Genomic DNA, 25826 nt, shown 5'->3' with positions numbered 1-25826 from the left:
TTTTTGTGCATGGGTTAGCGGAAGATGAAAGTCATAGATAACATTTTATTGTAAGAATTTTATTTGTTTCTATGACTATGTAACTTCATAGCATGTGGCTATCATTTTTCGGAACTTTATGTTTTGTGATGTAAGATCAATTTAATATTTAGATCTTTCGTTAAAAAAAATGAAAAAAAAAAAGGGTCCTCTTATAAACAATTAATTTTAAAAAAAATTATCAAATAATACGTAATACCTATCATGCTGCATAAAATGTAAAAATCATGTGCTTAAATGACCAACTTTAAATGTAGGGTTAATTATCTTCCCCATTAACTACCGTTCATTGTCAACATGTTATCACGAACTGACATCTTGACCAAAAGAGAGTATGAAACTATCATTTTCATACCATTACCCCCATTCCGTTAAGGAATATCGTTAAATCGGACGGAATATTCTATTTTTAAATGGTAAATTTTGTTTAAAGACAAAAATGTCTTCAAACAGTAATTTAATAAAAAAATATTAAACATAATATATACACTTTTTATTTTTAAAAAAAAAAAGAAAAGAAAAAGGATGTGTCAGCCACCTTTCTTTTTTTTTTTTTTTTTTGCTTATTTATTTATTTATTTGTTTTTTTTAAAAAAATTATTTTAAGGGTATTTTATATAAATTTTGATTTTAAGTTTGTGTATTTAAGTCTTTTCACAAATTTGACCGACAGAAAGAGGTAACAATATGAAAATTGTAGTTTCATGCCTTCTTTTGGTCGATGCGTCATTTTGTGGTGGCATATTGACAATAATCGATAGTTGATGAGAAAAAAAAAGTAATTACCCCATAAAAGTGAAAAAAAAAAAGAAAAAAAAAAAAGAAAAAGGAAAAGATCTGTGAATCTTAATATAAGCTAATAACCAAAGATTATGTTTTCTTTTTTGGACAATGGCCACAAAATTCAAACATTGCACATAAGAGATCCTTGAAAAAACCTGAAGTTACGGATGGACCAAAATCTCATGCAATTGACTTTCCGAATTGAGAGAGGATTTTGATGGGATATACCTTGGGTTACTTGGGCATTACAGATCGGTACGCTATAATTTATGTGAATTGCAACTACAAAGCGGGTTTTACAGAATCAATAGTAAATTTTCAAACTAATAGATCGAGAAAAAGACTATAATATATTAAATGAGGAGTGATTGGTGCACAACAGTTGTGCACCACTTTAGAAACATGAGATGAGTCTCACGTGGGATCCATGTGGTAGAACCCATCACATGGGACCTACCCAATATCTCTAAGATCTTGCACAACAATTGTGCAAGAGTCATTTTCCATATTAAATAGCATGTCTCTTAAATTTTTTTTTTTTTATTTGTTACATGTATTGAATTAAAGACTAATTTTTATTGTCACGTGATCAAGTTATATAACAATAGCACAACAATCTATTAAATGACAATATTTTTTTTTAATAGTACACTTAGTTGCCCCCTCTTTGTAACTACTTTATTTATTTGTGATGTATTCTTAGAATTTGATTTTTAGTTTAAAAAAAAAGAGTAAATTTCTAAATTATTGGCATAAATTTAATTTTTGAATTTTAAAATAGAAAAACTTAAAAAGACTTTCTGTAAATCCTAATCATAGTTGCCACCCATATTTAAATTTAGAAGGACCTTTTCTTAAGTTTTCAAAAAAATTGTCAAATTTTTATTCATTTGTGGAAATTCTAAAAAAAAAAAGAAGGAAACAAGAAAAATAAGTTTTGAATTGATTCCCAAAATTATAAAATGTGATAAAAAAAAAACTTATAGAAACCCTATTGTAGCAGCTTTTTCCTCACTTCCATGCTAAATAATTTTTTTTTAGTAATCAAAACTTTATATTTAAAATCCTAAAATTTAGCAAATTTTCCAAAAACCAATAGGAGAAAAATTGAAAAATTGAAAACTTACAGGAACCTATACAAACCCAAATTTAGCTTCCACCACCCTTAACTTATTATAAAATATTTTTTAAAGCTTTCCAAAATTATTTCCTAAAACTCAATCAATTTAGCTAATTTCTTAATTTACTGAGTTTTTGATAGGGTTGTTGATGATTAATCAAGATTTTTCTTGAAAACAAACATCTCCTTGAAAAATCCAATCGGGCCTTTTTTTTTTTTTTTTTTTTTTTTTTTTTTTTAATATGTATATATATATATAGAGAGAGAGAGAGAGGGGAAAGCAAATATTCCATAACCAAATTTATATTATCATTATTGCCAGGCAAATAACACTTAAAAATTGCTTGATAAGATAATAACATCCTTCCCCCCATAAATAAGGTGTAATATTTTTTACACAATTTTTATACAATTATAACAACTTTTTTTAAAGATAAACCATTGAATATTTAGGATCCACATGTAAGAAAACAAATCCAATGATTGGTCATAAAAAAAAAATTAGTTAGAGTTGTACAAAAATTGTATAAGAGTTGTACAAAAATCATTACTCTAAATAAGAGAAGTCGAGAACGTAATGACCGTATAGATCAAAGTCATAAGTGCGAGTCTCCAACTCATCCAAAAGTGAGTATCTTAACTTATGGTTTGATAATTTATAAACACACATCGTTAATTTTTATTTTATTATTATTGATGAAATAAGTTTGGTATTTTTTTTTTTACATATTTGGATAAAATTTTTATTTAAATTAAGTTGGAAGAATTTTCTCAATTGTAGCTATGAACTGATATATGTTCTTAAAGCATTTGATTTTCACAAACATTATTAAAGTACTCATACGTTAATTTAATATAAATGATTTAAGGTAATTAGAGGAAGACTTTCTTTTACATATATGATATATTATTATTTTTGGTCCTTTAATTTGTAGTTGTTTTCAATTTGATCATTGAATTATCAATTTTTTCAATTAAAATATTTTACTTCTAGAAACTTTATTACAGTCCAATTATTAATTAGAGTATAAAATTATAAATGAGATCATAAAATTTTGCTTAACGGCAGGGTAATAAGACAATGCACGAAGAACGTTAGACCTTTCTTTGCATTTATCATTTTTTTTTAATAACTTTTTTCTAAGAGAAATAAAGACAAATATGAACGTTAGACCTTTGTTTGCCAGTTATGAAATTGCATAATTATGAACATATTTTGAGTAACTGTTGACACTTGACAGTTGACAAGGGACAAGGATATATATATATTTATTTCGATGCTCAGAATTTTTTCAAATTAAATAAATAAAGATATTATCATACGGGCATCCATCATTTTTGCCGATTCGGTATTTGGTTCCACCCCTTTATTTATTAAAGTAAAAGATTACGAGTAATTTTAGACATATATTCTTTAATAATTATATTGATTTTTAAAATTATTATTTAATTAAAATTTATTAATGATTAACAATAAGTTTAATTATAATTTTAAAAACAAAATTATTATTTGAAGAATGCAAAAATAACATAAATATAACAAATAAAATCACTTAAAAATTATATTAAATGGTGACGTATCATTCTATAACCAATTTTTGTTTAAAATTTTTAAAAGCTTAAACATTTTTTAGTCAATTGAATAGGTGTTAGGGGTACGACTTTTACTTTTTCTTATTTTTATTATTATTATTTTTTAATTTTATAAATACTAATCCATTGTTTATTATAGGAAATGAGACTCCATTTCACCTACATGGCTACATTCAAGAACAAAACACGAGTTAAAAAAGAAAAGAAAAGACCACACGCTTAGATTACGTGTCAAGTACGCTCCAATTTGGTGGATAAACTCACGCGACACGGACCCACATAAGACCGGCAGCTTCTCCGTCGGTCCGTCCTCAGTCCCCACCTTCTACCGGAGAGCGCACTTTCGTCACGCGTACTGAACACGCGTGCACAAGCATTTTCCCGAAAAAAGTAATAAAAAAAAAAGAAAAAAAAAGAGAGATAAAAGAAACCAAGAAAATTTAGTAATAAGAAGCATATAGCGCAGATTGTCGTCGTCAAAGTCTTTGCTCATTGGATCAGAAAAAACCACCACAACAATGCCATAGAAGGAAAAATATCAAACACGAATATGTCTCTCACTCTCTTTTTTTCCATTCTTGTTACCCAAACCTCCTTTAACCTAAACCTAGAGTTAACTCCAAAAGGGAATTGCCACGACAGCGTTTTCTAACCCTAGATCTTCAATTCGTTTTGTTTCCTTAAAATTTCCTCCTTGCTTTTAATCGGCGCAGAGTCTTGTGCTTTCTCGGCGTTAAGATTTTTTGGATTTTTTTTTTTGTTCTCAATTAGGTTTTTAAGTTGTGGATAGGGTTTCGAAATTTTTGCGTTGTGAATGGAGCATCGTGTAGGGAATAGGTTTCGGCTGGGCCGGAAGATCGGAAGCGGCTCGTTTGGGGAGATCTATCTCGGTATGTTTGTTGTTGTCTTCGATTTTGTATTTTTCTGATAATTTGATGTTTCGGACTAACGATTGAAAATTGTGGTTTAGGTACTAATATTCAGACTAACGAAGACGTTGCAATTAAGCTTGTGAGTATTTTTTACCTGATCGTGATCACGTTTATGTAAATTCATGAATTTGTGCAATTTGTCACTTTTGTTGTATTTCCTTTTGATACATTTTTGTTGTTGTTGTTTCTATTATGTGAATGTTGAAGTTAACTTCTGCTCTGGTTGATTTATTTGAATGTTATTTTTACCGTGGAATGTAGTATATGTTTGGTCAGAGAAAGAGTTATTGGATGGATTCGGGAGAATTGTCCAGTTCTGTTGGAAATCATAGCATAATCGAACCTAGGTTTGCACAATGGATACAATCTACTCACGGAAAAACTTTATATGAGTTTGAAGTGCTTTTATCTTCAATTAAGGGTCCAGCGATCAATGACGGCTGAAGCATATGGTTTCCCACTCGGTTAAATGTTATAAGGTGTCTCTTTCTTTGAGAAAAAATTGGGTGGTATGGTTACTCTTGTCAGGTTGAGATGCCGAGGTCTTCTAATTTTAGCACTCTGCGGCTTATAAGCTGATTATTGGACCCCCTTGATTTTTGAGCTTGTAGAGTTCATCTGTGTCTATAAATTAGCTGATATCTCCTTTGGTACTTATGACGGTTGTTGAGTTTGTTTTGGTTTCTTCCGAAAAGAAGAAATTTAGTGAGAAAGGTTGACCGAGATGGAGCTTTTGAAAAGTTGGATTATTGTACTTAATTATATGTTCCATTTGATTATGACAACTGAAAATTGGTAAGGAGCATTGTTAAATATCGTGATCCATTTGTCACAGCCTAACATTGTACTTTAAGTGGTTTAATGTTTTCTGTTGAAATCTTTGACATACCTGCAAATGAATTTCCTGTAAAGGCCCAGAAATTTGCCTATGTTTAGGTTTACTGTTTGCAATGCTGTTTGGATTCTTTTTTGTTCTTAAGATGCTGATGCTGTTTCCTACATTCAGGAAAATGTCAAGACAAAGCATCCTCAGCTGCTCTACGAATCAAAGTTATACAGACTCTTACAGGGAGGAAGTAATGAAACTTCTTAACTTTGTGGTCAATTGGTCATTTTTTTTCTTTCAATTTCTGGAGTTTTGTTTCAAGTTTTTGTGTTTCATCTGATATCACTTTTTATTACCATTCAATTTTGGTCTTGGCAGCTGGAATTCCAAATGTGAGATGGTTTGGAGTGGAAGGAGACTATAATGTTTTGGTGATGGATTTGCTTGGACCTAGTCTTGAAGATCTTTTTAACTTCTGCAGTAGGAAGCTTTCTTTGAAGACAGTTCTTATGCTTGCCGATCAAATGGTAGGTTCGCTAGACTTCATGCATTGGGCTGGATTAGTTTGTATGCTTTTCTGTAATTCATCAATATGTGCCTTTTTTTTCCTATTATTTCAGATCAACCGCGTTGAATTTGTTCATTCTAAATCATTTCTACATCGAGATATCAAGCCTGACAATTTTCTTATGGGCTTGGGGAGGCGTGCAAATCAGGTCACTGTTCCTAATTTTATATATTAAATTCTATCTATTTCTTTCAGGATACTGATCTTGATATGAAAATTTCTATTCACTTCATGTAGGTCTACATCATTGACTTTGGTCTGGCTAAGAAATATAGAGATAGTTCAACACATCAGCACATTCCTTACAGGTGAGAGGCATTTATGTTTGATATCCAGTTTTGGCTGGGGTGTGTATTTTTAAGGTGGGATTTTGATCCATTTGTGTTTGTTGTGGTATGGTGAAAAAGGTTGGGGAAGAAATATCATAGTTTGTATGGTTGACTATAAAAGCAATGACTTTCTTAATTATCCCACCTTTTTCTACCCATGTTCTCAACATCAACTATTCAGTGTGCTAAGAACTTATATTTTTCGTTTGTATCTGGTTGGTCCCTTTCCTGTTATGGATCAATTAATTCCTTTTTCGACAAGCACCATTGGTAATTTATGAAAATAGTTATTGAACCTCTTATATCCTGTTTAGTAGGCATATTTTTGTATTAGTAGTATTAATCTATTTTTAGCTTTGTGGCTTTTAGTACATAATTTGTGTTAAACCTACCCCATTTTTTTTTTCTCGTTTTTGCTATGAAAGTCTGTTTCGGTGTGCCAGTACTCTCTTGCATAAACACACTTAAACATCTGTTCACTTATTTCGTAGGTCAGGCCTCTATCCGTGAATGGTTTAGTCTTAAGCTGAATAAGTATGGGATGGTTAACCAAAAGGTTTTATATTTCCAGATGACATTCTTAGATATCAATCTCTTTTTGGGTGCTTTTGAATTAACATAAACCAACTATGTTGTTATTGCTATCACTTGCTTTAAAAGAACATTTACAGACTGCATTCCAAGTTCATTTCCGTACTTGAGTCTGTTTCACTCTGGGTTATGAGATTATTCTATGTTGGTTTAAATACGTTAGATTCTATGGACTTAGAAGTTTGTTTATTTTGTTCCTATAGCAGTGACAAGGTGAAATTTAGGTGTTATGTGAGTACGATTTGTGAAATAAAGCATGTTAAAGGATGATTTTAATGGTGGTTTGGGTGGTAATTAGATTTCTGATGGCAAGAAAATTCTTAACTCTTTTCATTGTGCAGCACTCTAGATCGTTGTCTCATTTTCCTTTCCCAGTTTTGATAGAACTAGAAAAGAATCTGAGCCAGCATCTCATCTAGCCTTTCTTCTTCTTTCTTTCTTTCCTCTTTTTCTTCTTTTCTTTTCTTCTTCTTCTTCTTCTTCTTCTTCCTTTATTTTATTTTATTTTTTTTTCATATCAATCTGTGGCTAACACTTGAATGATGGCAAGCCCTTATCAAATATGGTAATTATGACAAGCCAACTGTTTGTTGTGTTTTGATCATGAACGCTGCAGAGAAAACAAGAATTTGACTGGAACCGCTAGATATGCAAGCATGAACACTCACCTTGGTATAGGTACGCTTTGTCTTGTCATTTTGCACTTTGTTTTCTTTCTAAAGTTTGGCACTTCCAGTTAGTGTCCTCTCAGGATTTCGTAATAATTGTTCTTTCTTTCCTGTTATTTTGGACACAATAGAGCAAAGCCGGAGGGATGATTTGGAATCTCTTGGATATGTCCTTATGTACTTTTTAAGAGGAAGGTGATTGTTGCTCTGTCCTTCCTTTTTTTCTTGCACTGGTTGCTATTCATACTTTAGTGATTCCCCTTTCCTTTATAGTCTTCCTTGGCAGGGACTGAAAGCAGGAACTAAGAAACAAAAGTATGACAAGATCAGTGAAAAGAAAGTTTCTACTTCAATTGAGGTTGGTTGTTTGTAAAAGGTGGCTGCATCCAATCTCTTTGTCCAGCTTCTACAAATTGTAAATGCTGTACTTAATGCTTCTTTCAGGCCTTGTGTCGGGGTTATCCAACGGAATTTGCATCATACTTTCACTATTGTCGTTCACTTCGATTTGATGATAAACCGGATTATGCTTATCTGAAAAGAATATTTCGTGACCTTTTTATCCGTGAAGGTTTGACTCTATTTTCCTCTAAAAGAGATTTAATTCAGTTTTACACAGCTTTATATTTGCAAGGCGTGTATGCTGGTCTCGGCTAACTTGTTTGAAAGCCAGTTTTTCTTTTTTTGTTTGAAAGATAGACTAGTATTAGTATTCCATCTTCTCATTGCTCTTTTTGGTGTTTTTACAGGCTTCCAGTTTGATTATGTGTTTGACTGGACCATTTTGAAGTATCAGCAATCACAGCTAGCCGCTCCTCCAGCACGTGGCATTGTGAGTGATATTTTAGTTCTGTCTTTCCATCCTCATTAAATGCATTTTGTAATGCCCGTTTTTGCTAGGCTCCTGGTGCTGGGACTAGTTCTGGAATGCCCCCTGCTATTGCCAATGTTGATAGACAGACAGGTATTTTTTAGCTCATTACATTGATATCAATAAACCTTATTCTCATGTATAGTTTCTTCATTACAACTAACAATACTGCTGTTAGTTTCTCAAAAGTTGTGGTATTGTCATTAGGTTCTTCCCTTGCTATCCTTTGCTTACTTTCTATAAGGATATCATCTGTGCCTTCTTCTTCTAATAATTTTGGACTGTCACTTTCCTTTTTCACGTTGCCTTTTGATACTAGTTTTCTGATTTCTGGTTGTTATTCCTTTGAGCTGTAAATAGAGGATGTATACTTCTTCAGTTTGATCTTGGGTTTATGTTACTTCTACTTTATTGCAGGTGGGGAGGAAGGGCGAGCAGCTGGTTTGTCTTCATTGGATTCTTCACGGCGGAGAATATCCGGACCAGCTTTAAATCTTGGAAATTTTTCGAGGCAGAGAAGTCCTGTTGTTAATGATTCTGCAGTATCTAATGATACTATGGTGAGTTGATTGGAATGTAAAATCTCCTTCTAATATGCCTAACTTTGTAGAACTTCTTTGATTGTCATCCAAACTTTTGGATAGTTCCCTGTTACTATTTATGTTCTGCGATGCCATTTTAAATTAGCACAAGGCATAGGCTTTTCTACCTCATTCTGGTTCACCGAATGCTGTGGTAGGTTGGTATGACACCACAGAAAGTCAATCTCACATTGGGTGAGTGGACTATAAAGGTGCTTATGAGTACTAAGTTTCACATTGATTTTCTACTAGATGTTACTAGGCTTTATAAGTGATACTAGGAAGTTTCAATTAGGACTTGACTAGTCTTTTAGAGAAATAGCACTGATGTGATTAGCATTTTATCTAGGTCATTACCAATAATATCTAATTAATTTAGTAACACCATGTGGCGCTAAGGCACTGCATGACTTGGGCCATGACGAAGATGTCAGGAATTTAAGTGAGGAATAGTGTCGCCCTAGGAAGTTAGTCACATTGGGTGGGTAGATTATAATTGTGTTGATGGGTACTAAATCCCATACTTGTTCGTTACTAGTGAGATTGGGCATTATAAGTGATTTTAGTGAGTTCTAATTGCAACTTGACTAGCATTTTTTGAGTAATAATGCAAATGTGAGTAGGGCTTTTCCTGAGTTGTTACAGTTGCTGCCGAGTTGTTACTTTGTCCGAACTGTTTGAATTATTGCATTGGTTCTTCTTTAAAGGCTGTTTCGATCTCATAGGTTAAAGCTTAAAGTTGACCAGTTTATTACTTTTTCCCCTTCTTTTGTCGACCGTTGCCCCTTTAATGCATGATATATTGTATAACAGAAAATATGATATTGGTATGGTTTTTCTTGTAAAATTGTACTGTCCATTCGGATCACATTCTTTCTTCACTTAATGCATACTATACTTGGACCATGCAGTTATCAAACTCCAATAATTTGAGCCGGCCAAGTGGATCATCAAGGCGAGCTGCTGTTTCTAGCAGCCGTGATGCATTTGTTGATAGTGAGTCAGATCCCCATCACTCTCGTACTACTGAGGCAAGCCCTGGAGCGGCACGCAGAATTTCAAGTGCACAAAGAACCTTGCCAGTTGGATCTTCAGACCCCAGGCATACATCTGGGAGAAATACCACTCGGAACTATGAAAGTACCCTCAGGGGCATTGAGACCCTGCAGTTGGACAATTGATGAGAGAGGTTTCAGTATTAAATGCTCACCTCGGTGCATTCTTGTGAAGCACGAATTTACTGGTGTGCTGCTATTATGCTTGCGGTAGAATAGGTTTGCTTGGAGTTGAGTTGTGAAGGAAGTTGGAGTTGAGTTGTTGGGACTTGAAATCCAGGGCATTCTGGGTTTGGATTTGCACTCTCATCTGAACTTTCCTGGGCACGGCTGTCTATAAAGCTCAGGTTATGTTCGTATGGCTTCTCCATTCTGGCTACAACCCTACAACTTTTTATCCCTCATATCTGTGATCATTTTGTTGATTTTATGATGCCTTACAATGTTGGTTCGACTTGTAGGCCAAAACTTGGCACTGTAAATTGGCCGATGTGTTCATATTTCTCTCTAGGCTCTTTTTTATTTTTTAAAAATTATTTTCTGGGTTTTTTTTTTTTTTTTTTTTTTTTGGGTATTTGTCTATTTTTTATACACATTATGCTGATCACAGATGCAGGTTTTAAGTAATTGCTTGGAAGGGAAGAAGTGGGGAAGGTCGCAGCATCTTTTGTTATTTTTTTTAGCTTCTCATCTAACTGAATTGATTGTTATGCCTGTAGATTTTAAGCTGTTACTGTGTTTTCTTGATTCATTTGTATTTTTTTTTTCCTTAACATAATTATTTTGATTCATTTTTTGATGCGATATATGTATATCTATCCTCTGTTCATTGTGTGGATTTTATGAAGAGACTTTCTACCTTCTGATCAACAAAATCAGCTTTAGACCACCTGAACCCGTGGCAAGTGACGAGAACTTTCCCCTCTCTTAGTCTTTTCCCCTTTTAGTTTATACTCGATGGCAACGGGAGGTTAAGGAGCGCAAGAGTATATTGCAAAGTTAACGACATCTCAACTGAAAATAACTGCCTAAACAAGATAACGCCTAATACTAACAGCGCACAAACGCCCCACGAAGAAGAAACAACGAATGGAATGTGTTTTGATTTCTAGTTACTATAATTAAAACGAATCAATCTGTCTAGACTCTTCTTGCCATTTTAGAGCTCATTTGGTCCTGCTATTTTGCATGCCAAACGTGCTTTTTTAATACTTGGAAGTGTCATTTGGAAGTCCGTTTTGAGGAAAAAAAAATATTGATTTGAAAACATTTAAAGCAATCACATTTTTAAACCATCGAGTCATGGACCATGAAATGCTCGATTTGAAAGGTCAGAATTACAATTGGATTACCCATTTCTCGACTCTATTTTAAAAATTATTTTTTTAAGAATAATGCTATTTAGAAAATTTCGTGACTTGGCAATAAAAATTCATTCTTGAATTACTGTTATGTCAAATGTTATTTTTTCAAGATCAATCATACATTACACTACAAGTGAACAATTTTAGCATTACCCTTTTTGGAAAAACCAAACGTTACCGCTAAACCAAACGGTGATATAGAGTATGTTTAGCAGGAGGCAATGCGTCCCCTCCCCCATGTCGGCTATAGCTGTACGATCACATATTCACATCATCTCCAACAAACCCAACACAAACAGACAAAAAATCATTGAAAAGGCTTCCATAGTAGAATCAATAATTTCTAAACGGTGCCCCAATTAATATACAATGCATTACAACAATTATTCATCAGCTTCTTCTTCTTCTTCTTCTTCTTCTTTTTTTTTTTTTTTTTTTTTTTTTGCATATTGTAATATTTTCAGTCCATAAACCACTAAGCTGAAACACTCGAACGCAGTACACAAGTTGAATTGAACAAACCTTAAAAAAAAAAATTAAAAATTAAAAAATACACGAAGAGAGAGTGGTGCAAAAATGGCAAGAACATACTAGGACCCATTCACCATTCTGGAGTACCTGTCCTTAAGCCACCTGAAGGTCTTCCTCAGAGACCCTTTGACCTTCCCTTCCACCGTGTAGACCTTGTAGCTAGCCACCCTCTTCTTCCTCTGCAACTCCGGATCATTGAAACTCCAGCTCTTGGAAGCAGACCCATTTGCCGACTTCCCCTTCTTGAACTTGGCATCATTTCCTCCCACCTGGGTTTGGCTCGGGTGTGCCGAGGTTGCATAGGAAGCGCTGTAGCACCTGAGATCTTGCATACCACTGATCCCAGATGTAGTAGGTCCCAGTCCCATCCCACCATCACCATACCGCTCCATCTGCATCCTCCCATCACCCCACGATTTGGATCTGAAATCTTCCATGGTTGGCCCCACCTGATGGATCCCCTCCTCCTTGTCCCAAAAATCTACACAACTCCTATCTTTTAATGGGACTTTGGAGCTTGGACCATGGGGGCGCTACTAACTAGAACGGTGTCACCGTGTAAGCGTCGGTGGTGGTGATAGCTATGAAGGACTGGGGTTTTATTCTCTGTGGAAGCCGCTACAACTCCCCTTCACATGGAGCCACCACTGAAATTCAACCACGTAATACATACCACGTGACCAATAAACTTGTCGTTGCAATCTTCTTTTTAATTTTATTGAAATTTGTCGTTTTGCACTAGGAATTGTCACCAGGTTTGATTACCATGTTGCAGAACCCACCTAAAATAGATACTATCGTTTATGTATATTTTTTTGTTTTAATTTGAAAAAAATGAGAGAAATTCTTTTTGTGGGATTTATTTTTGAAAATTATGTTATGTTTTAAATTGTTAAAGTAATGATTTTGAAAAGAAAACATTTTATTTTTTATTTTAAACAATATTTTGTATTATTTTACATTGTTTGTTAATATTTTTTTAGTAAACAAAATTTTTTTTTTTTTTTTTTGGCATTTCGGCGAGCGGTCTAAACATATAAGGTTTTGCTTTTTAAAAAGAGAAAGGTTAAAGGTACCAAATCTTTAACCAAGAGATAGATACCAAGATAACGTGAAGCTTATTCATTAGTACCTGTAGTATTTCTTTTTATTTATTGTTTTGATCATCATTAATTAATAAGCTTCACATCATCTTAGTACCTATTTTTTGATAAAAAAAATTAATATCCCTAACACTTCTCAATGCAAAAAAGTTTTTTGTCGTACGATGAACTAGCATGATAAAGACCAAAAGCAAATTGAAGTCAAAAAAGTATGAGGCTCCTTGGCGTGCAACTTGCATTAACTTTGAAAAAGGCGACCCTTCATAATGACCTAGGGTCGTGGTAAATGGAAATCATGCTCACCAACTGAAATAATTGATCGAACCCCAATTCCCACCAATTATTAAAAAACTTTATACTTGATAAGATTTGACTACATTATTTTTATGGTAGCCTCAAATCCGGATCAAAATAGCGAGGTTCTAGATTGTGGTGACAATTTTTTAGGTCAAAAGAGACAAGGGATGATTTCTGTGGCCTGCATTTCTCGAACTAACCCACCATTTGCAATCTACACTAAAAATATTAAAAAGTGACAATCAACCTCCTGCTACTCAACATTTTCAGATTGCCTCCACTGGTAGCAATTTTTGTTATCTTGGACTTGGACGAAAAATTAATCACATGATAAAAATGATCAATTATACCCCCTAATCCTATATGTGAAAAATATAATTATGACTTACTTTAAAAAAAAAAAAAAAAAAAGCTTTTTATTTTTTTATTTTTAGGGTTTAATATAATTTAGTTTCCTGAATTAACAACTATTTTTTATAAAACACCACGAATTGACAAGTGTCATGCTTTGGCCCTCCAAACTGTCAATTTGTTACAGTGGGAATTGGCCCTCCAAACTGTGACAAGTGTAATGCTTTGGCCCTCAACCATGGAGACTGGAGATTGTCTCTGGCTCGTGGATCTCTGGCCATTTAGACCCATGGCCAAGCCTAAGGAATCCTTCCACAAAGACCCAAGACTAGGCCATAAGTCCGCATCAGTAATCCATAGGCTTTTTATCTGCAAGGGTATAATGAACAATTTGAGTTACGCGATGCATTTTCCGTCCAAGTTAATGAGAAATTCTAACGAAGGGGACAAATTGAAAGTGCTTGGTAATTTGAAAGATTCACCTTTTTAAACTGTAGGGAATAATTGCAAATCAGGTGTCGGTTCATAGTTTCTCCAAAAGAACAATATTCATAAAATGTCACGTGGGAAGAAATCTTTGAATTTTCTAGCAGATAGCCCATTGGCCCCATTTTGTTATACTTTCTGAAAAGAGATGATATATTGCATAGATTTATTTCATCTTCAACTTAGAATTCCAATTATCCAAGTTTTCAGGCTATACGTTTCTGAGGAACAACAATAGAGAAAAGGCAGAAACCCTAGACCATCAGCATTTTGAATCTGAATCATTTACAAATTTTCCATTAACAATTGACCAACAAAATAAACCAATATTACAACTGTGGCACTACTCATTGGCTCATTGCTATTGCATTGAATCTCAAAATTGTTCCTAGACCAGTAGGAATGCCAAGAAATGTGTATAATAGCTCATATGACAAAATCAACCCCACCCCCACCCACCCAAAAACTGAAGTGCCATTAGAAATGGAAATGAAATGAAACTCAACCCAGAACAGAAGGTTCCACGTGGCAGTAATCTTACCCATACACTTTGAGGCAACGAGGGAATAATAGTTTATTCCGTCTTCCCTTTACGGTTCATCAAGTCATGGTAGTATAGAAGCAGACACATGGGTTGACCAAGAATGCTGAAAATGAACCAGAAGATCATGTTTCCCACCTGGCATAAAAGGAAAAAAAAAAGGGGGGGGGGGGGGGGGGGAGGGAACGGTGAATTAATAAATCAAGTTTGGCATAAGAAATTGGGTGCTGAAAAAATGGATGGGCTAAAAACTAAGACATACCATAGAGTTTCTGAACTTATTTTGCAGGTAATTAGTAATCAGAACCAATGGAACCTATTAAAGAAAAACAAAGAGCAACAATTATCATTAATCTCATGTCCAGAAACAATTCTTGCTATAATTAATATTCTTTTCTGTTTTTGTTTTAGGGCTGTTCTTATTTGGAACGATCAGAAAGGTCAATGATTGTAATATTTTTACCTGCAACATAATTCCAATAAAAGCCCACCACTTGAATATGTGGCATGGAACAGCTATGCATAGCTGCAGATAAATTAACCAAAATTAGGTTCCCATAAAAGTAAATTGATGTGATTGAAGCAATGTAATAATTAATTAAGTAATCATTTGAAGATTCATATTGTGGTGTATAGAACAGTACAACTATTATTTCATTAAAAAAAAAAAACTCTAAATTGCGATTAATTTATATTTGGCAAGCTTCTTTTACCATGAATAGAAAGAGCGTGAACATATGAATGGGGTAAAACCTACAGGGAAAATCACATTCAAATGACATCACAGTGGTGGTTCCTCCGGCAGATCACCATGAGGGAAGTTCTAACTTCAAAAGTTTGGTTACTTTCATTTCAAATGTGAGTGTTCATATTGTGGCAATGCAATATTGTCTTACCCTTATCACTCATTCAATGCCCCACTATCTTTACCATTTTTCTCTTCCTTCTCAAAACATCCGCCAGAGACCTAACAATTAAGCAAGAAAAATAGGACAACTTTGCCCTTCAAGTTGGGGTTGATATCAGCATGTGTTCTTACTAGATGTCAGCAATTTGACATAAATCCAAATTTCTGATTACCGATTTCCTAGGTGAAAATAGCTAGCTCTTGACTTGGCTCCTAAATTCCTACTATGATTTGTGGTGATGTTACAGTGGAGTAATTCTATTTAGTAGACTGCTACACAATTGTCATATAATTGAGATGACGTGATAGTGAAAATCAACCTTTGGATCAATTTTATTTTTTTACAAGTCTGATCCAAATGCTGATTTTCACTGTTACGTCATCCAAATTGTATGGTAGTCGTATAACAGTATACTAAATAGCAATACTTTTTACGGTATAACCTGTATCAAAACCATGCCTAGCCAGTGAGTCACAATATTGTGTATAGTTTCAACTTCCACCTCCCTTCTCCCCCCTCTTTCCCAAGAATGAAAACTCCAGGCAACAAAAAAATTATACAGTAAAGATGTAACCTTTGAGTGTGCACATATTTTATCTATTGCATATACTAGACGCCAATAACTACGATGTACAAATAATAAATAAGCTATTCCAATCTGCTTCTGATACCAAACAAAATGTTGAAAGATAGACTTGTTATTTGAAACACAAACTGGAAACAAAAAGATAAAAAGAAAAGCAATGTACCTCATGGAATATGGCAGATACAAGGAAGGCAATTAGAACGGCAACTCCCTAAATTAGAAACAAATAATTAAATAAAGACAAATTATCAAAAATTAGTTCACTTATCAAAAAAATAAAATAAAGACAAATTAGTTCAAGATTATGAAGTATAAACAGGTGGGGCCAAGAGCATTAAATTAATGCTGGGGCAAGTTACTAAGTTTTAGTTATAATTATAACGATACAAATGAATCCAAATATTGTCATGATCACCATTCCAAGGTCACTACTTTATTGAAGCTTAGAAGAACAGAGGTTGGTATATATACATTCTTTTTAAATTTTAATGTGTCTGTATAGTTATATGATATCTTAATCTAGTTTAATCACGTGAAATTCAAAGGGATGATAATGTTGAAAAACAAAGATCAACAAGGGAGGTTAGTACATGTATTAAAGGATGTATCAATGAATTGCCTCGAAAAAATGACTATGAACCTGGGGTGAATAGATAACAGATCTACTATCATACACTTTTCCCCTAAGAAGACTTGTAAACCAAACAACATAGTTCTTGACAGATAATGGCAGTGAAAATGAGACGACATAGATTAACCCAACAATGTAGTAAAAATATCTTCATGCCAAGATGCATTCATCAAGCATCGCTTACAATCTAAGGTGAGATTGGTCGTTTACCTTTGGTATCCCATTCCGCAAGCATGGAAAGTAGATATGACGAATCATCCACTTATGAACAGGCTGAAATGAAAATGAATCTGATCAGTAATATACTTGCTTTTATTTGGCATACTTTTACATCAAGAAACCAGTATCACAACCACAGGCAAAAAGTTATAAAAGAGCTTTATACAAAACCACAAACCTACTTTTCAAATAGTTTCTTTCAAGAACATACTAAACTGATGGTTCAAAATTTTCACATCATTCAAAATCTTAGTCTACAAGAGAATAAAGATTTAGACATTCAAAACTAGCTCAATTTCATATGAATATAAAGTCAACATAAGAACATCATAACTGAATATATATATATATATATAACTTGGAATTTGCAACCTATGGGGATGGACATTCTAAAACAGAAAGAGGAAGAGCTAAAAAAAGAATTAAGTGACCATGATAACCTACGTAATTAACTAGTTCCACAAAAACTGAATTTTGAGAAAAGAAACTTACCATATTCCACATTCTCCAATACTGATGGCAGCCACAGAACCGACCGTGAGATTCATGCAAGAAACACAAATAGTTTACAAGTTCTCTTCAGCATTGGCTTGTGGAAATACACAACCCAAGGAACACATATTGCAAGATATAAGACCTACCTCTTCAACTGTCTTTGCATTCCACCAATCTTTGTAAAACTCACGATCACCAAATCGAAGAAGTTCAGCCAGTATATTTAACCTAAAAATGCAGGCTTAGCAATTACTGATACTAAAATCTAACCAACAATTTAAGAGGAAACATTCACAATCACTGGAAAATGATTTCAAAAAAATTAATGAAATATATGCCTTATCGAAATAAAGAAGAGTAGACACACCAGAGGTGAAAAAAGCAGTAGAACATGCAAAGCCACACATATAAATTTGGAACTGAAAGCTTCAAAACCCTCTCAATGGCATATAGAAGGTTCCCTTTCAAGGGATGTTGGGAATTCTTGACAATAGGATTAATATACTGCAGAATTTACCAACAAAGTCATGTCAGAACATCTCTAGCAATTTTTCTGAAGAAAAGAAAGAGCAAAGAGTTCTAGTTTTAAATTAGTAACAGCTACTTACTTGTTCTATTATGAATCCCATAACTCCTGTAAATATTATCAACTTGACTAGTTGACGAACCACCCAACCCTTTCGAATGCATGCCGTACGAGGATAGCTTGGCTATAATGATAATAAATCAATACAAAGGTCAAAGAACGCCACTACCAAATGATAAGAACTTCGTACATTCAGCAAATAAAGAAATTATACAATTTAACTTAAGTGAGTTTTATACAAATGGAAATACAGAAACAAATTTTATGGAGAAATCACTTCCGTATTCCGGGTTAAGAAGGTGAAATACTGTAAACACTTGCAAGCTGATAACTCCAAAATAATGATATGATATTATGTGAAGATAAACTTTGGACGAGCACTTACTAGTATAAAAAGATTAAGAAGTCAGCAGACAGGAAAGAATAACCATCATAATAGCTAACAAAAAGAATGTGACTGAGAATACCACCACAGAGATACAATTTTCGACAAACTGCAACATATTGAAACATGGCTCCAATTACGACGGTATGCTCATAACAGGTGCAGTCTGGACCAGTTAAACCAGAGAACTGACACAGACCAACCTGTGTTGGTTGATCTAGGTTCAAAAGTACGATAACCAATTTAAATTGGTTTAGATTTCAGTCAAGGTATCTAGTTAACCAAACACCAGATATATATATAAAACAGACATATAAATGTTCATATGACAATTCAACTTTAATTAGATATTTTTGTCATGATTCGATCATTGGATGTTTTGATCTCGGAAAAATAGAATATATTGCATGAGTTGTAGGATTTGTACTATATAATACCAGTTAGATTAGGTCATGAAAATAGCAGTTAACCATTAGATGGAAACATATAGAATCAAATAACATCTTATGAGTGCCATCAAATACTAGATATCTACAAACGCAAAACCAGCATATAAAGGCAGCTTTTTTTGCAGGCAAAATATACTAAAATACTATCCCAACAAGACACGTGAAATGGAGCATGGGACACCAAAAGCACCTCAAAACACAGTCCACAAACATTTTAGTAATTTTGAAAATTCATTTGTTCTCCAGCATCCGAAGATATGCTGAATATACAACATATCAAACAACGCAAGACACCCACACACCTAAAAGACATCCAGACCCATATAACTTGTATTGTATAAGAATTTCTCCATACTTTATAATGGGGATAACTCTCACAAAATTTCTGAATGGAGAGTCAACTGATCAACCCATTCAGAGATATATCACCAGACACCATTGTTGTGCATGAAGAACACAAAAATGCTTTGTACATGTAACAAATACTCCAAAAAGTCAGAAAGCAAGCAAATATCATGAAATAGGTGTACAAAAATGGCTCAACCTGAGTATCGATATATTATAATAACTGCAACACTTGAAGTTGAATTACCTGGTAACATAACGTTGGGGCAACCATGAAGTAAGCCAGACTCTTGAAGCAATCACTGTAAGGATAATCCGGATTCAGAGAATTGGGCAGTACATCCCCCTAGCACCAAAGCAGGGCCTCAGTGAATAAATAGAAAACAAACCTTCGTTCATCACCCATACATCTGCAGGAGATTAAATATCCATTGCAGAAGAAAGGAAAAGAGAGGAATACAAACTCTTTTTTTATTCTAATGAAGAACAAATATAATGCGTTTTGAAAAAGTTATGATGGTGACTTATCCCAAAAAAAATGTTGTGATGGTGAATTATCCCAAGGATTACTGTGGTAATACTTGCATAGCTTCTGGTCTATTTTTCTAAATTACCAACTTACCACCAAGATATATTTAGCATGTAATTTCATCTATGTAACTACTGAGTTTCATCAAAGAAACCTACCAAATTTCGTCTAAGCATAAACATCAAAACACTTTTTATCTTCCTATCTTCAATACTTACATATTTCATTTAGCAGGAAACTTCAATATACACTAATCATCTACAGACTTTTCAAGGGAATTTCCTTTACCTTTTCAATAGATTTCGCCAGTGATCTCATATCATAGTTTGTATGCGTATAAGACACCAATTTTAACCATACGATGCAAGCAAATAGCATCAAGGTGACGCCAGATAAAACTGCAGAATCGCACCTGCACGGTAAGTCATAAATCAATTAAGAAATTTCCACAATATCCTTGTCAATGGAATGACCAAGGGAAAGTTCCTACATGTACGATTTTCCTTGTACAAATATTAATTCTATGTAGTGAAAAACTTGAGCATCCATTCATATAATACCAGCATAATTCTTTGGCATAGTTCACACCAATAAAAGGTTATGCTTCCCAAATGAGTATTAATAGTCTAACAAAAATACAAAAAACTAAATGATGTTTAAAATTGGATGAAAGTATAAATGAAAAATAAATAAAGGTTAAAACTTACCCTAGAATAACAAAAACTGGATACAAAAGTGCCGCTGTGGTAATGATTAAATGAAGTAAAACAACAACCTGTAGCATTAAAGTAGAAGTTAATTTTGAGGATAACAGTACCTCAACATAGCATGTTATTATTTTCTTTTATATATATAAGTAATCAAAATATCATTTTTAAAAAGAAAAAAAGTGCAACCTAGGTACCCATCATGTTATTCTCTTGGAGGGTTTTTCATATTCCTACACTGCAACTGACAATATACAAGAAGTAACCTCAAGTATCCAAATGGCAAGAAAATTTCCATCACTCCAATTCATTTTCATGTAAAGTAAGGAAAGCTGTTGATTTGCAGCAAGTAAACTTGAATCACTTACAGGTTCAGAGATATACTTCCACTGTACTAATTTTTCCACTACGAAGGCAGCAGCTGAAAATATCGGGAGTGTAAGACTGCAATATAAGCAGAATGAACAATCAGGTGCTCATTGGACATATAAAACCCAAACGAAATATGCAATAATTAGTTCATCCTATAGAAAACACAAGCAAAAGTTAAGGGATCATTACCAACACATAAGAAGGGGCCAATCTCCCAATGATCTCGAACTAAACCAAAAACCAGTCCTAATTAACCAGCCATACTGCAATAATATTAAAGAATCAGCAAGTAAAATAACTGATAGGAAAAACCTTGGCATAATCAATAAGCGTTGGGGCATGGCTCATGCACAAGTAAACAGACGTGATCACCATCCAACTAAAGTTACCTAAAGACGGAGGCACACATACCTTCATAAGATTTTCAATGATTAGTCTGCTGTTTACAGCAACAAGCACTACTATACAGAGATTAAAGAGACCTGCATGACTCTGCATAAAATTTATAAATAAATTAGGATCGAATTGCACAATGTAAATAACACTTCTTTTAATGAAATTTTCATTCATCGAAAAAAAATAACACCTATAGTCACTGATTTTTTTTATCAATAAACATCCATTCCAACTAACAGAGCGATTTCGTTTTCATACTCATCATTCAACCAATACTAATTGTGGACCGAAATTCGATAAACGATAAAACACACACACACATACAAAAAAAAAAAAAAAAGCCCTAGCTGTTTCTACCAAAGTTTAAAAACTTGAACAAGTTCCGAACTTTAAAGAAGGCATTCTAATCTCTGATCAGCAATATATGAGTCAAAAAGTTAGTAAATTCGAAAAAATATATATATATTTCTTTTAAAAAACGGCTAAAGCAGCTGGACCTACTTGTCTGAAGATTGCGTCGGAGCTAAGAGGACTCTCCTTTATTCTTCGGTGAGCCGGAGCCGATGGCCGATACGCGAGCTTCACCGCCGCGAAATCCGTTCCCCGATCCTCACCGTTCGCAATCTTCTCACCGCCGTCGTTTCCATTAGCCACAGGATTCCTCGATTCAATTGCAACCTCGCTCCTATCCCCGTCGTCTTCGCAGCTCTTCCCAGCCGCAGACTCGTCGCTGCTCGAATCTCTGACTTTGACTGATTCTCTCACCAAATTATCGGGTTCCGGATCCTTCGTTTTGGAATTTGAATCGGATACTTCCGTGGTTGCGGTGGCGCTATGTCGTTTTCGAAGATCCGAACCGGCGTGTGGCATCGTGGCGGTGGTGCCTGTGGTGCCTGTGCTTTCAGCCGTACCGGAAATCGCCATTCCCGGGAACCGTGTCGTATCGTATTGCGCGCTTGCTGATAAGATAAACGAAACTAAACAGATAAAGAGACGGAATTGCGGGGAGAGAATTATAGGAAGCCAATTGCAGTGACTGAGCGACACAGTGAACGCGAGAGAGAGAAAAGTGTGCACTAAAAGAAATAGTTCATGCAAACAGGGAAAACGATGACAGGGTAGATAAAAAGTAAGATTTTAATCCAGAAAATAAATTATTTGATAATTGAGCTTTTAAAAAATTTATAATTTGTAAATTTATTTTTTAAATTGCATGTAAAAAAATATTTTTTTAGAATCACATAATTTTAAAAGTTAATTTTTAATTTTTAATTTTTAATGACTGTAATTTTGTAAAATACCTATTTTTAAAAATTACTTTTCTTAAATCACATATCCTAAAAAATCTAAAACAGCAAATCCAAACCGACATAAAGCTGAGACAGGCAAATGCACGAAATTTCGTGAAGTGGCTATACGTGTGGGACCGTTTAGCGGCGATTCTGTATTAAACGCGAGAAAAATAAAAGAATGTGAGAGAGAGAGAGAGAGAGAGAGAGAGAGAGCTGTGGGGCAGTGTTGTAACCTGTGTTGCGTTTGGAGACCAAGTGGTTGGCTGTTTTATTCTGTTTTGGGTTTTTTTTTTTTTTTTTTTTTTTTTAAGTATTTTGATGTATCATAAAAGTTAAAATATTTTTTAATTGTTAATATTTTTATTTAAAGGGCAAAAAAGAAAAAAAAAAAGAAAGAGAAGACAATTTTTACATAGCAGTTATCATTTTCTATGTATTACAAATTTTTTAATTCATATATGTCATTTTTTTAACACCTGTTTTAAATCCATATTTAACAAGTTGAGAAATACTAAAACCATATACTTTTATCTCAATTTTATCTAATTTTATTGATGTGATGTTGGGACATTATTTTATCTTATAACATAATTTTTGAGTCTGGCTTGCCTAACATCTCATGTTTCGTATACGGATGGTAAAAAGAAAATCAAGCATAAAGTGAGTTTGTACTAAACATATTCAATAATAGGACTATTGGAGATGTCGTGTTATTTAATAACAGGGTGCAAGCCAAAATCGTACTTTCTTATTGGCTTAAGTTTTAAGGAACTTTCCTACAAGTTTAAAGTTTTAAGATAGCTTACCATTTAATATGGTGACCAAAGATGAAACTAGGAATTTTCATGAGGAGGTCAAAGTGATTTAATATATGTTATTAAAAACAAGTACTTGATGGATACGCTTTCGCATTATACTTTATGAATTGAGTTTTTCATTAAAATGGGTCGGAGGAATCCCATCAAATTAAATTTATTAAACTGGCACGTATCCAAACTGTATGCGATTCTCACAAAATCATATGCCCTATTAAAAATGTAGTCAGAATTATATGCATTTTGAAATAATGTCAATTTAATAGTATAATTAAATTAAAAATAAAAAATTGTTCATACTTCGTCCTCTTCTAAAAGTCGGTTGGGTTTGTGATTTCAAAACGTGCAATTTAAAATAGTGATTTTAAAACTCAATTTTTAAAAAAGTTTACCTTCAAAATCACAATTCAGCTTTTAAATCCATATATTTTTAAAAACACACCATCTTGCTTGCGATTTGGAAACGATTTTTTTTTTCTTTCTTTCTTTTTTTTAAAAAAGTGTAATTTAAACAATATTTATTTTTTGCTATTTGACTTAGAGGGCGTTTAACATTACGATTTCGTATTAAAAAATGCGATTTTAAACCAAATCGTAGAATATAGATTGTTTAAAATTGCGTTTTTAAAAAATTACGATTTAAAAACAAATAAAATATGTGTTTTGAAATCCATGTAAGGAAGTGTTTTTTTTTTAAAAAAAAAAAAGTGCATAATTTTAAAATCTAAATTATAATTTTAAATGTCAAACTACAATTTTACGACTTTTAAAATTACATTTTTAAATACACATTTCAAAATCACTCTTTTTATATCTTAAACCCAAACACATCCCTACAATCACACTTTTAATCTTCAAGATTGCAGTAGCGCACCTCTTAAGTTGACGTTGATGTTTCCTTAACAAGGAAGGAATGAAGTTTTCTGTGCGTACCAAAGCCGTCATGCTTGGGAAGATAAAATTGGGGCATTTTACCAACTTTATGGGTCCTGCTGAAGCTTTCATTTAAAAGCACGATAGCAGAAAACAAACAAGATTGACCGACATATAACTCGTTGACTTTTTTGGAATCCCTCTGCGGGAGATTCTAATTTAACTCCAGGGAAAGACAATTACGTCAAGTAATAAAACACTTTTATATTTAAGTACTTTTTAAGTTCAATTGGATCATATATAATTAAGTAATTTGAGGACACCAACCAAAGTAGGTACGATACTACTATGTAGTCTTCATAGATACACTGGGCCACTTGAGAGCCTTACTCTTATTGTTTTCTTATTTTATTTTATTCTCTGTTCAAATAATAGAAGACTAAAAAAATATCTCAACTTTATCACTGAGGTGGAACGATAAGATAAAACATGAGAGAAGTTTAATACTTTAAGGGGTAATTACACCGTTGGTTCCTGTGGTATATCATAATTATTTTTCATTTCTTATGGATTAAAAAGTGTATAGAAAGTTCTTGTGGTATGTAATAATTACAAATCGATCCCTGGCGTCAAATTCTGTTTAAATTTTTAACAGATTCCGTCAAATGCCATGTCAGCGCCACGTGTCGCCATCTTATTGGTGACACGTGGCGCTGACATGCACATCTTAATAAAATGATATAAATTTATTAAAAAATAAATAAAAATACTTATTTTTTTTTTAAAAAAAAAAACAAAAAAAAACAAAAAAAAGAAAAAATAGGGCAAGGGGGTGGCCGCTCACCACCCCCTGTGGCTGCCGATGGCCACCCCCTTGCCCCATTTTTTCTTTTTTTGTTTTTTTTTTTTAAATAAGTTTATTTATTTATTTTTTAATAAATTTATATTATTTTATTAATATGTCCATGTCGGTGACATGTGGCGTTGACGTGGCATTTGACAGAATCTGTCAAAAATTTTAACAGAATTTGACGCCAATGATCGTTTTGTAATTATTACATACCACAATGATCTCCTATGCACTTTTTAAACCATAGGGAGTAAAAAATAATTATGGCATACCACAGGGACCAACGGTGCAATTATCCTATACTTTAATTTGGTTTCCTTCTAGAAGAAGTAAAGATCATGTTTAATTGTTAAAAATTTGGTTATTGTCTTTTGTTTTGTATTAGCAGAGGCATACAGTAGAAGAGGTCTTGCCGTAATAAGACTCTTAATTAAGAATAAGAGATGTATTATCCCATTGGGACTTTAGTACTTCAGTAATTTAGTAGTTCTATTAGCAGTTTTATTTTCATCACCTATCTAGTATTCTTGTATTCCATTTCAAGTCTCTTTTATAAAGAAAGCCATTGATATGATCAATAAAGAATATGAGATAATATGAGAAAAATATTATTATTCAGCTTTTGTAATTGTCTTGGACTCTTGGGAGGTGTCAAAGTTCTTCGAACTACCATAAATTTATCCGTTACGTTCTTGAGAAATTAAGCCAGTAACAAGTATTTTCACTCAACTTTTCACGGTATTTTCTACATAAGATGTT

The 25826-nt window shown here is 33.5% G+C and overlaps 3 protein-coding genes across 5 annotated transcripts; 1 reads left to right on the top strand and 2 right to left on the bottom strand.

Moving 5' to 3' along the window:
* Positions 1 to 4000: 4000 nt before the first annotated feature.
* Positions 4001 to 10492, top strand: LOC133856988 (casein kinase 1-like protein 1). The gene is made up of 14 exons (XM_062292066.1): positions 4001 to 4425; positions 4506 to 4546; positions 5474 to 5543; positions 5672 to 5820; positions 5914 to 6009; positions 6099 to 6169; positions 7398 to 7459; positions 7581 to 7644; positions 7723 to 7807; positions 7894 to 8020; positions 8199 to 8281; positions 8350 to 8413; positions 8738 to 8880; positions 9813 to 10492. The coding sequence occupies exons 1-14, from the start codon at positions 4350 to 4352 to the stop codon at positions 10080 to 10082; spliced, it is 1401 nt and encodes a 466-aa protein (XP_062148050.1). The 5' UTR covers positions 4001 to 4349; the 3' UTR covers positions 10083 to 10492.
* Positions 10493 to 11657: 1165 nt separating this feature from the next.
* Positions 11658 to 12469, bottom strand: LOC133857322 (uncharacterized). Its single transcript, XM_062292542.1, has one exon. The coding sequence runs from the start codon at positions 12286 to 12288 to the stop codon at positions 11911 to 11913; it is 378 nt and encodes a 125-aa protein (XP_062148526.1). The 5' UTR covers positions 12289 to 12469; the 3' UTR covers positions 11658 to 11910.
* Positions 12470 to 13419: 950 nt separating this feature from the next.
* On the bottom strand, positions 13420 to 22330 carry LOC133857571 (diacylglycerol O-acyltransferase 1). 3 transcript variants are annotated; one of them, XR_009898347.1, is made up of 18 exons: positions 21739 to 22330; positions 21253 to 21333; positions 21031 to 21104; positions 20838 to 20913; positions 20470 to 20537; positions 20051 to 20174; positions 19481 to 19579; positions 18077 to 18178; positions 17836 to 17972; positions 17615 to 17696; positions 17466 to 17486; positions 16965 to 17027; positions 16287 to 16334; positions 15093 to 15155; positions 14892 to 14945; positions 14630 to 14767; positions 14085 to 14226; positions 13420 to 13971 (listed from the first exon to the last, which is right to left on the bottom strand). XR_009898347.1 is itself a non-coding variant. In XM_062292839.1 (17 exons), the coding sequence occupies exons 1-16, from the start codon at positions 22159 to 22161 to the stop codon at positions 14663 to 14665; spliced, it is 1620 nt and encodes a 539-aa protein (XP_062148823.1). In that variant the 5' UTR covers positions 22162 to 22330; the 3' UTR covers positions 13420 to 13971; positions 14630 to 14662. The 3 variants fall into 3 exon arrangements, 2 of the variants coding, with proteins under 2 accessions (XP_062148823.1, XP_062148822.1); XM_062292839.1 differs by lacking the exon at positions 14085 to 14226; XM_062292838.1 differs by lacking the exons at positions 13420 to 13971; positions 14085 to 14226 and having other exon boundaries at positions 14334 to 14767.
* Positions 22331 to 25826: the final 3496 nt, after the last annotated feature.

The sequence above is a fragment of the Alnus glutinosa genome, chromosome 14, assembly GCF_958979055.1.
Source record: "Alnus glutinosa chromosome 14, dhAlnGlut1.1, whole genome shotgun sequence".
Lineage (NCBI taxonomy): Eukaryota > Viridiplantae > Streptophyta > Magnoliopsida > Fagales > Betulaceae > Alnus > Alnus glutinosa.
The sequence above is the reverse complement of the archived record's forward strand: the minus strand, read 5'-3'. Positions and strand labels throughout refer to the sequence as shown.

Bases quoted from the DNA above. Each gene is read 5' to 3' on its own strand.
- LOC133856988 (XM_062292066.1), top strand. From the start codon at position 4,350: ATGGAGCATCGTGTAGGGAATAGGTTTCGGCTGGGCCGGAAGATCGGA. The intron at 6,010-6,098 runs GTCACTGTTCCT...CACTTCATGTAG, and splicing joins TGGGGAGGCGTGCAAATCAG to GTCTACATCATTGACTTTGG. The intron at 7,808-7,893 runs GTTGGTTGTTTG...TGCTTCTTTCAG, and splicing joins AAGTTTCTACTTCAATTGAG to GCCTTGTGTCGGGGTTATCC.
- LOC133857571 (XM_062292839.1), bottom strand. From the start codon at position 22,161: ATGGCGATTTCCGGTACGGCTGAAAGCACAGGCACCACAGGCACCACC. The intron at 20,175-20,469 runs GTAAGTTTTAAC...CTTACCGTGCAG, and splicing joins CCAGTTTTTGTTATTCTAGG to GTGCGATTCTGCAGTTTTAT. The intron at 17,697-17,835 runs GTGTGTCTACTC...CTGCATTTTTAG, and splicing joins TACTGCTTTTTTCACCTCTG to GTTAAATATACTGGCTGAAC.
- LOC133857322 (XM_062292542.1), bottom strand. From the start codon at position 12,288: ATGGAAGATTTCAGATCCAAATCGTGGGGTGATGGGAGGATGCAGATG.